At 43.7% G+C, this 11758-nt stretch overlaps 1 protein-coding gene and 1 long non-coding RNA gene across 2 annotated transcripts in view; both read left to right on the top strand.

The window, feature by feature from the left end:
- LOC138966825 (uncharacterized) overlaps window positions 1–11758 on the top strand; it is a 402693-nt gene that overhangs the window by 306628 nt on the left and 84307 nt on the right. The gene's annotated exons all lie outside the window — the stretch shown is intronic.
- The window catches only part of LOC138950395 (A disintegrin and metalloproteinase with thrombospondin motifs 18-like), a 141822-nt gene that overhangs the window by 68026 nt on the left and 62038 nt on the right, over window positions 1–11758 (top strand). The window contains exon 2 of the mRNA XM_070322134.1: window positions 553–610. Within this exon, the coding sequence (XP_070178235.1) occupies window positions 553–610 (58 nt within the window). The remainder of the gene's footprint in view (window positions 1–552; window positions 611–11758) is intronic.

Below are 11758 nucleotides of genomic sequence, written 5' to 3'. Positions count from 1 at the left end.
ATAGTTAGCACAGATAGCAGAAAGCAGTAGACGAAATTGGTCAATTGCGCATATCAAAGAAATGGGGTAGATGCCGACATAAAGACGCCAACGTGTTTGGCGCGTGAAGCCTTGGCTTGGACAGAACATTGGTTAATATTGCTGTCGTGTGCACTTTTTGAAACGCCGATCTGAGGGGATTTTGCGTGACAACGGCTATTGGGTTATTTCAGTTCACGTACCTTTTAAATAGACTTGTTGCACATATTAGTTAACTCTGATTTTGATATTTGAACCATTTCCTAGTTGGCCTACAACTTACAAGCACAGCACCAAACTCAGTATCTGTCTTTCTGTCTGTCCCTCTTTTTCTTGTTCTTTCTGGCATTCTTTCTTTTGATTTCAGCCTTGTTGTTGTTGTTGTTGTTGTTGTTGTTGTTGTTGTTGTTGTTGTTGTTGTTGTTGTTGTTGTTGTTGTTGTTGTTGTTGTTGTTGCTGCTGTAGTTGTAAATGTTGTCATATCATGGATGTTGACCGTTAAGCTGTTAATAAGAAAATGTTACATTTGTCCAGGTGCTGAGGGGGCACGGGACAGTGCGGGGGACAGCCAAGGATACGTCACAGTCCACTGGTCAGTACAATCATCTGCTTGCTTGTCTAAGTGTCATTCTGGCTGTGTAACTCTCTCTCTCTCTCTCTCTCTCTCTCTCTCTCTCTCTCTCTCTCTCTCTCTCTCTCTTCTTCTTCTTCTTCTTCTCTCTCTCTCTCTCTCTCTCTCTTTCTCTCTTTCTCTGTCTCTCTCTCTCTCTTCTTCTCTCTCTCTCTCTTTCTCTCTTTCTCTCTCTCTCTCTCTCTCTTTCTCTCTCTCTCTCTCTCTCTCTCTCTCTTCTTCTCTCCCTCTCTCTCTCTCTCTCTCTCTCTTTCTCTCTCTCTCTCTGTCTCTTTCTCTCTCTCTCTCTCCTCTTCTCTCCCTCTCTCTCTCTTTCTCTCTTTCTCTGTCTCTCTCTCTCTTTCTCTCTCTCTCTCTCTCTCTCTCTCTCTCTCTCTCTCTCTCTCTCTCTCTCTCTTTTTCTCTCTGTACCTCATGACCTTTGTAGCATAAGGCGATCGCTACAAATCACCTCTGCCTTCTCTTAAAACAATGGAGACAGCATAAACACAGGAAACACGAAGAGGTACTCAGCGCGAAAGAAGGAACGAACCAAGAGATAAATAAAGTGTAGAAAACCTTGGTCGTTACATTGTTGACATACGGCCACGACCCTACAGTTGTGTGCTCTATGTCTTACTGCTCTCTGTTTTGTTACTTTGGTTGAGTTTGGGTCATCTGTTTGTTGTTGCTGATTTTAGTGACGTTCTTGTTGTTGCTGGTTTTAGTGGTGTTATTGTTGTTGCTGGTTTTAGTGGTGTTATTGTTGTTGCTGGTTTTAGTGGTGTTATTGTTGTTGCAGGTTTTAGTGACGTTATTGTTGTTGCTGGTTTTAGTGGTGTTATTGTTGTTGCTGGTTTTAGTGACGTTATTGTTGTTGCTGGTTTTAGTGGTGTTATTGTTGTTGCTGGTTTTAGTGACGTTATTGTTGTTGCTGGTTTTAGTGACGTTATTGTTGTTGCTGGTTTTAGTGACGTTATTGTTGTTGCTGGTTTTAGTGACGTTATTGTTGTTGCTGGTTTTAGTGACGTTATTGTTGTTGCTGGTTTTAGTGACGTTGTTGTTGTTGCTGGTTTTAGTGACGTTATTGTTGTTGTAGATGTTTCTTTTTCTTTAAATGTGGTGGTGATGCCGGGTTTGTTCTTCCTGTTGCTTCTTGGTACTGTAGTAAAGAACACCACGTTCTTTTCTAGATCAAACGTTTTATTCTTCTGTGGCCCCCCTCCTCGCCCTATTCTTTTTTTCTTTATTTTTTTTTCTTGGAGATTTCACTTATGGTTTTTTTGTTCTGGGGTGTTGTTGCTGTTGTCTTCTTGTGTTCGTTTGTTTGTTTGTTTGTTTGTTTGTTGTTGTTGTTGTCTTCTTGTTTTTTCTTCTTCTGTTTTTATTTCGTTTTGGGGGGGATGTACTACTTTCGGAACACTAAAACAAAAACACACAAAACGCGCGCACACGCACACACTTCTTTGCTTCCTCATTCAAGTTTCTTTTTTGTCATCTGTTCCTAGCCCCTCTTCCTGTCTTTCATGGCACTTACTTCTTTCACCATCCTCTCGCACTCTCTCTACTTCTTCACTGTCTCTACTTCTTCACTCTCTCTACTTCTTCACTCTCTCTACTTCTTCACTCTCTCTATTTCTTTAGTGGCACTGATCGATTTCCGCTGTATTGGCTGCGGGTATCCAGACCTAAATTTAAATGCTGTCAGAGGATTATGGCATTTGCTTGTGCTTATTCTGGCATCTCGTGTTCAAAAACATGGGCACAGACACTGAACGGAAACGAAGGAGAGTCAGTGAAAACACCAAAATACCATCAAAAGTTCAACAGCCATGTTGTGACGCAAGGGACCCAAAACACAGAGTTCAACTTCTGGTTTTCAAGGATGAATGTTGGGAGTGTTGGCATGAACGATGACTTCACGAAGGAGCCGAGTTGTTTGAGGATTCTCGTGTGACTGGAGAAGCGTTAATTTGTTTGTTTGTTTGTTTGTTTGTTTGTTTGTGGTAAAAATATATATATATATACAGTGTGCGTTGTGACGATCGTCACGTGAGGACATCGCGAGGTTTATGTTTATGGAACGTTTAAATATAGACAAAGCAAACTTTCACAAGAAAAGAACCTGGACCTAAAATTTTCATAAAAAGGAGAAAGGGCGAGGAGTGAATCAGCTGACCGTGCCAAATACTCAAAACAGCGAAAGACAGGTAGAGCAAGGTCGAGAGATAACATACCTTTAATACAAGATTAAATCCATAAAGCAATCAGAGAGCGGGAAAAAACACCACAAGAGATAACAGAGCTTTGCTATAGGAGTAAATCTATAATCAAATCAGAGGGGGAGGAAGCAATCAGAGAGCGGGAAAAAACACCACAAGAGATAACAGAGCTTTGCTATAGGAGTAAATCTATAATCAAATCAGAGGGGGAGGGGGGGGGGCAGAGAGACAACGTAGCTTTAATACAGGAGTAAATCCAAAATGAAATCAGAGAGAAAACCCGACTCAAGTTGGCCAGGAAAATACAGAAGGATGGTGGGGGGGGGGGGGGGGAGGTCACAAAGACGGTGTCAGTTACGGTAAGACGGGGAAAACTAAGGCCACAGACATATCAACAGACACATTAGCTTTTCAATCTAAGCCATTGAGACAGGAAGCAATCACCCCTTCAAGTACGATAAACAATTTAATGTGCATTTTGCAGCGATGGGTGGGCTACACATTCCCTCCCTTGCAACATGACATAACGAGCGTAATGCGTGTTAGCACACTGGTAGGTAACGATGCCACTGCCGTCTTAACAACTCCAAGGTGATTGGCAGGATGATTCATTTTGTATTTAAATGGTTTTCTGTGTGCGTTTAATGTCGAGAGCGGGGAGTGTTTTATCGACGATGAAAGGATAGGTGAGTGCGTGAGAATGAACCTATCTATAGACATGCGCGAACCTGCGCACGTGCAAAAGGTCACACTCTAAATTGAAGTGTTCCACTTTTGAACAATCTTTTTGTAACCAGTTTAGAACACAGTGTGAAGTATGACATACATATACTTGCAAAAGTAGAATACATGGTAATCACTACTGTGCTACTTTAGCTAGTAGAATTATGTACTATGTCACAATGTGTTCAAAACTGGTTAAAAAAAAAGGGTGTTCAGAAGTGGAACACATCCCTTTAGAGAGCATTCATTGCATAATGTATTATTCCCTTCCTCCCAATGAAAGTTCAGCAGCAACAAGAGCCGCGCTACTCAGATGTGTGCTATCAGCCACCCACACTTTTGACAGCGTGACTGAAATCGTTTACGTGCCACGGCGGTGCCACAGGTCACATGGATACCGTCTCTGAATTACCACATAAACTTGACCCGAGTCCTTTCTGGCATGGATTCGAACCCCGATACAAACGCCGAAGGGATAACATGGGCTAGTCGGCAGCCAAAGTTATGAAAGTGAGGAAATCAAATGCATTCTCGATCTTCCAAAGAAGTCCAGGTTGAGCCGCTCAGCTGGAGTTTTGACCTCAAAGTAGCTAAACATTAAAGTGCAATAGTACCTTATTAAGCATCCCTTTGCTTCTAGCTTCGTCCAAACGACAACCATTATCCGACTCCAACTTGCACGCGATTATCTTGTCTGTTCTACTGAAAGTCAAATCTGAGCACACTGTTTTTGAAAATTAGGACAAGAAGAAACTCCTATTCAAACTGAAGAATCATCGGATCTGAACCAGTAACCATTTCTAGTTCAAAAACTGAGCGATGTCTACGTAAGTGCATCTTGGTTTACCAATTCAACGAAATAAAGTTGCCTGAAATCACAAACTTCACTTCTTTGGACTAGCAACTTTACGTTGCGGAGAAAATGTCAAAAGTGTTCAAGCAAAAGATCCAAGCTTTTCATTCAATCATTTCTTTTGGGTCCTGGGAGTTACAATTACTCCGATTTCATTCATTTTCCAAAGACCCCTCGCGAGCAAACCACCTAAGCGAGTTTTTGGTGCTGTGTTTTCATATCCTCGCTGAAAACATCGCTTTCTGAGTCAGCAACACATTCACTTTTATCATCCAAACCCTCGTACTCTCAACGTAGCCTTTTTTTCTAAAGAGCGGACCGCACAGAAACCAAAGACTGGCCAACAGAAAACCGTATGCAGTCAATGTAAGGCTATGTAATAATTGTGATCCTCGATGAAAAAGCCATTATGGGGGCTCAATCCCGCCACGCTGACAAGCTATTAGGTGTCGCATCGCAAGACGGCGGAGACTCCATGGGGAGCTCCAGACAGCAAACAATGGTGGGGTTGGAGACGATTCGTTCCGGACCTTATGAACCACCTCCGTGATAAAGACGAAGACATACACGCAAACACAGACAGAGTTGTAAGCATGAGTAAGAAAGCATCTGTATATTAACACGCTTGGTTAAGCCCTCGATTTTCACACATCTAAAGGCGAATACATGAATGTACATAACCCACGCCCACACACGCACACGCCTACACGCGTACGTCCGCACCACGGATATGCGTGTATACACTCTGCCGCACATACGCGCACGCGCATACACAAGAACATATGCACGAATAGACACAACCCCATACACACATGTACGCGCGCGAGCTCGCGCGCGTACACACCAAACACCACACACACACACATACACACACACATACACACACACACACACTATCACACACAAGCGCACTCACACATACACCATTCATACAATTCTGGGAGCAAGACAGAATACTCACGACAGCGAAAGAGACAAAAGGACTGGATAGAAAAATTGTGGTTGGGGGGGGGGGGGTAGGGGGGATCGGCGGAGGTAGTGGGCAGGTGAATGGAGCGGGAGGGGAGAAATTGAGAAGTGGCAATTCGATGTGGGGTCTCGTCACGGTTGTGATCTGCTTTCGTCTTTCGTTCTTTGATGGGAAAAATTATGTGGCAATAAGATTTGAAGGGGAGAGGTGGTAGGGGGTTTGGGGACAGAGAGTAGTTGTTGAAGGGGGTATGGATAAATATGTGATACCAAATCTACGATTGTGATCAGCACTCGTCTTTCATTCATGTATGGGAACAATTCTGCCAGAGAGAAAACTATGTTAAAACATTTAGTCAAAACTTGACTAAATGTAAAAAGAGGTGGAGGGAGATAGAGGGGGCAGGGTTGGGTTGTTGAATTGGGTAAGGCAGGTGGGGTGGGGGGGGGGGGGGTATGAGCGAAGGGGAGACAGAATTCGGTGTGAGGTCTATGACTGTGGTCTCCACTCGTCTTCCATTCATAAGCAGTGACAATTCACAGCGGTGCAGTCACCAACTGCTCTATCGCACAAATTTGATTTTCATACCCACCGAAGCGTCGTTAACCCTTTTGCTGAGTGTGTTAAAGGTGCTGTTCTTCTGTCTGGATTAAAAAAAAAGACATAAATAAAGAAGAAGAAGAATTATGACAAAAGCTTGTATTGCGCAAACCACAAAATTAGTGCGTGATTTGTGGTCTTTACAAGCGTACAAACATGACATGTAACACATGAAATTTGAAATTTACTCGCTTGGAAAAGATGCAGGTAGGATGAAACCGTTGAGCAACTTTGTCCCGACCATCCCACTTCCAACCAATCAAGCAAGTCTCGTGTCTTTTGTTCATGTGTGCATGGTCCCGGCAGTCGCCTCTGTCATCTGGACCAAACTGTTTCTCATCGCCTGAAAAGTAAAGCAAAACCGACGTTCGGCTTTCAATTCACAATAAAACACGAGAGGGAAATGTTACTTGTGCATTCTGGGTCAGAACATTGACATCATGCTTTGTGAATGTAGAGTCCAACCGCAAGAAGAGGTAAGAGACTGCAGCGCGCCTTCTTCTTAATGTGACATTCAATCTGAAGATGTACACTTTCAATTTAAATGAGTCAGAATGTAAACCTGGGGAAAGCGTTGAGGGTGTGGGTCGAGGATGGGAAGGATTTGGGAGAGGAAGAGAAATTCTAAGAGACACACTTTCTCAGCAGGCCTTTTAAGATGATTAATCTTGTTGTCCAACGTTTCAAATGATCACCAGGGCTCATTCTTTCACACAGCAATTCCAAACGATCAGCTTCTTTAAATGGTCTGCACACAGCAGCATTGTTCACATCAAAAGACAACATGCAGTGCAGATTTTGAGGCGCGGAAACGGTAAAAGGAAACCTGCATGGGAGTCCCAGTCAGGACGAAAGAGAAGTGTTTAGGCAGGTGTTAGAGCTCTCAGGCTTCTTGTCGTCTGCAGGGTATGCTGTCACAGCGGGAAACTTGTCCTCTTTGATCAGCGACAATTTCGTAACGGAAGAACCTTCTGATTGTGGCTGGAGAGAACCCAAATGTTTAGGATTAAAAAAATAGAGACGCAAAAAATCAAGGACCAAAATGTCGAAGAGTAAACGTACGTGGCAAAAAAAACAAAAAGTCGAGGACCAAAAATTCGAGAACCAAAATGTCGAGGACCAATCTGTAAAGACACAAAATGTCGTCGACGTTTTTGCCGGTGTAACGTTGTTCATGGTTTGGGTGGGACTGGGCGGCCGAGTGGTAACGCACTTGCGCTCGGAAGCGAGAGGTTGCGAGTTCGACCCTGGGTCAGGGTGTTAGCAATTTTCTCCTCCCTTTCCTAACCTAGGTGGTGGGTTCAAGTGCTAGTCTTTCGGATGAGACGAAAAACCGAGGTCCCTTCGTGTACACTACATTGGGGTGTGCACGTAAAAGATCCCACGATTGACAAAAGGGTCTTTCCTGGCAAAATTGTATAGGCATAGATAAAAATGTCCACCAAAATACCCGTGTGACTTGGAATAATAGGCCGTGAAAAGTAGGATATGCGCCGAAATGGCTGCGATCTGCTGGCCAATGTGAATGCGTGATGTATTGTGTAAAAAAATTCCATCTCACACGGCATAAATAAATCCCTGCGCCTTGAATATGTGCGCGATATAAATTGCATAAAATAAAAAAAAATAAAAAAATAAAAAATCCCTGCGCTTAGAACTGTACCCACGGAATACGCGCGATATAAGCCTCATATTGATTGATTGATGGTTTGGTTGGACTAGGGGGAGCTCACGTCATGATTTGAAGTAACCTAATGAGTCAACGATGAAAAAACCGCTGAGATTTCGAAGAAGTAACAGAGAGTTGCCAATACATCAGCACAGATTTTTTAATGCTCTTAGAAATGAAAGATTGTGTGATATGTGCGATAAAAATGAATTAGGTGATGAGTTTCACTATCTGTTTATTTGTACCGACGAAAGTATAGTGTCTGAAAGAAGAAAATTAATTAGTTCTTATTACCGATCTCACCCAAATTGTTTAAAATATGAACAGTTAATGAATTATCTAAGATAAAACTAATGAAGCTAGCAAGATTTGTAGCCCATGTTATGATTTTAGTATGTTAGCGTTACATCTAGTTTCTTTATTGGTATGTATATGTATGTAATACATGCTTTTGTTTTGTTTTGTGTTTTTACAAAAGATGCATGGCATAATGGTATTGCCAATTTATATCGGCTGTATATTATCGTTGTCCGCTTAATGTATACATATTATCTGTCTGATTTCTTACCTGATTTTGTTAAACCTATTTTTCTTTTCTTTTTGTTTGTATGTATGGAAGTGTATAATTATTGCCAATTTATTTTGATTGTATAGTATTGTTGTATTTGTCCGCTCAATTTGTATACATATATTAACTGTCTGATTTGTAACCTTTTTTTGTTAAAGTTATATCTTTGTTTCAAAACCCTCTTGGCCCAAAACAATATAATACTTGACTTGACTTGACTTGACTGTTAAGTGTGTGGTGAGGGGGGGAGGGGGCGGGGGGCTGAGGGACACTCAGTCATGATTTGAAATAACCAAATGAGTCAACGAAGACGAAACTTCAGCGTGGGAACCGGAACAACTTGTATGGATAAAACAAATGACTGAGCGGGATTAAGCCCGTGTTAATTCAGACAACAGGGGCTTGGGTAACATCCCCTGTGACATAATCAACACGGTTATCCCCCTTGTTCGCTGTTCCGTCACCGTCAGTGTCGCTGTCTTGTAACTCAGAGTTCACACTGTGTACTACAGTAATAGCTTTTGGATCTGGTGGTGGAGTTCTGCAGTCAGTGAAATTCTCAGCACAAGAGAACGTGGGGACATGAGATTTATTGTTAACGAAATAAAAATTATTTTGAGCTTCGACATTATTATTGCGCCCCCCCCCCCCCCCCCAACACACACATACACCCACTCACACACGTCACATACTGTTTTCATGGACAGTTACAAGGCTGATGGAAAAAAGAGTCAACAAAATAGTAAAGGGAAAGGGGAAGTCTTTCTTTGTGTTATATAATGGCTGCAATCTACTGGCCGTATAAAATTTCATCTCACACGGCATCACTGCAGAGCGCCTAGAACTGTACCCACGGAATATGCGCGATATAAGACTCATTGATTGATTGATTGATTGATATATACACACACAAAAAAGCCAAGCACCCCCCGAATGAATTTGTGATAATAATTGAGTCAAATTTGTTTTACCATTTTTTTTCTTCGTAATGACATACATGGGTTTCCATAATAAGGTTGGGAAGTTCACGCGTCAAGATTGTGTCGCCACTGCCAGTGAGAAGAAAGTGCAGCATGCAACCCATGAATGTTAAAAAAGGCAGTATGCTCACGCTGCAAATTTCTGTATTTAACACTGGGCGACGACAATTTGCAAACATTCTCTGTGAACATGGCGAGAAGACGATTATCAGAGGCGATCCGATGGCAGATTATAGGAATGCATGCTACAGGAGCATCCTTCAAAGCGATTGGTCGTCAACTTGGCTACCACTACACCGTCATCAGCCGTTTGGTACGCAAACATCGTCAGACTGGTGCTGTGAAGGACCGTCCACAGTCAGGGCGACCCCGTGTGACGTCAGAACGTGAAGACCGAGCACTTCTCCGAATAATTCGGCGTGAGCCATTTTCAACGAGTACCGTCGAAACGAGCATGGCTTCCAAATCGACATCTGTCAACCAGGATCGTACGAAACCGCTTGAAAGCTGCAGGAATGGCAGCCCGAAGAGTCATTAAGCGTCCCCGACTGACAGATGACCACAAGAGAAGACGCTTGGCATGGTGTCTGGCACGGCAAAGATGGAACCTGAGAACGTGGAGGAGGATCCACTGGTCGGACGAAAGCAGATTCCTTCTCCATGTCACTGACGGCCGACTGAGGGTATGGAGGCACAGGAACACGGCCTATACACCCAGGAACATCAGACAAACTGTTCCATTCGGTGGCGGGTCAGTCATGGTTTGGGGTTGCATTTCCCATGACTGCAAGCTAGACCTTGTCACCATACGTGGCAACCTCACGGGTGATCAGTATATGCGACCTGTCCTGGAACCTGTTGTCGTTACTCATTTTGACAACCACCCACTTGCCACAAGACCCGTGTACATGGATGATAACGCCAGGCTTCATCGATCCAGGGCAGTAGTGGACTACCTCCAGAACAACGCTGTAACAACACTCCCATGGCCGGCAATGAGTCCAGATCTTAATCCGCTGGAGCATGTTTGGGACATCCTGGGGCGTCCTATACAAGCTCTGCAGCCTCCTGTGCAGACATTACGTGAATTGGAGGCAGCTTTGCATCGTGAGTGGTTGCAAGTGACCCGTGAACAGATCCGACGTTTGACTGGAGGGATGAGACGCAGGGTTGACGCCGTCATCCGGGCACGCGGGGGTTTCACTCGATATTGAACTTTTGAATCGCGTATACCATCTGAGCACTCTCAATTACATTTTTTTCATGACACATTTACCTAAACCTGTCTTTTTCAGCTTGCAGCTCCATACTTATCAGGGGTACTGTTTTAGGGTTAAAACGTCACTTTTTGGCAAGGTACCAAATCACGATTAAAACCAATCAAAACTGGAGTTTTCTTGTGTGATGTTATTTCCAAAGAGTTGCTCTTGTCGATAACATTTGTCAAACCGAGCTCCTGAACTTACTGTTTCCATACCAGAACTTTAAAAATCAGTCATTGCGAAATTGAAGGGGGGTGCTTGGCTTTTTTCTTTGTGTATACATTCCCTTGGATAATCTCCCCGCATATTCAAAGTCATTCGTGTTTCCTTTACATTGCGTTGGGTTACTGACTTCACATCGTAAAGACGACAAACTGCTCATGTACTGTACAAAATGCGAGCACCGTGGGCACATGGTTTGTGATGCTATCGGACATTTGTCGCTTTCCGGGTGATCTTGATATCCCACAAAGTTAGTTATATACCATAAACCTAACGCAACAGTCCAAACTCAACTCAAATGGGGAAAAGTTTGAGATGCAGTCTCGCTTGATAAAACAAACGAGGTTTCCAAACGACCCGTCCATACCCACAACCCATAGGCCTACCTGTCACTTCCCAATGAGAGCGCTTTTCGATGTTGACCCCATGATCTTGGTACAGTACAGAACACCCACTGAGGGTCCTCACTGAATGAGTCATCTGGCAGGTCTGCTTGACCGGCGCCGGACAGCCATTGACACCTTTATGGGGTCCTGTCTTTGTGGTCTTCTGATGATATCCATCGCTTGACATTTGAATGTCCCTGGACTTATGCTACAATACCGACACCCAACGCCCCCCTCCCCTCCTCCCTCCCCTCCACGACCCCCCCCCCCCCCACCCCCCACCCCCCTCCCGACCTCCTCCACCACCCTTTCTGCCTTGACCTTTTATTATATGAGATTTGTGTGTATTCTGAATTGTAAGGCCCCTCGCCTTTTCTTTGTGATCCGACGATGATGTCCATGATCCATCACGAGAAGTATTAATATCTGTGGACATCCGACCTCTCTCTCTATCTCGCTCTCTCTCTGTCTCTCTGTCTGTCTGTATCTCTTTCTCTCTCCTTCTATCTCTCTCTCTCTCTCTCTCTATCTATCTCTCTCCCTCCCCCTCTCTCTCTCTCTGTCTTTCTCAGTCTCTCTCTGTTTCTCCCTGTCTCTCTCTGTTTCTCCCTGTCTCTCTCTGTCTCTGTCACTATCTCTGTCTCTCCCTCTGTCTCTGTGTCTCTGTCACTCTCT

The sequence above is a fragment of the Littorina saxatilis genome, linkage group LG1, assembly GCF_037325665.1.
Source record: "Littorina saxatilis isolate snail1 linkage group LG1, US_GU_Lsax_2.0, whole genome shotgun sequence".
NCBI lineage: Eukaryota > Metazoa > Mollusca > Gastropoda > Littorinimorpha > Littorinidae > Littorina > Littorina saxatilis.
The sequence above is the reverse complement of the archived record's forward strand: the minus strand, read 5'-3'. Positions and strand labels throughout refer to the sequence as shown.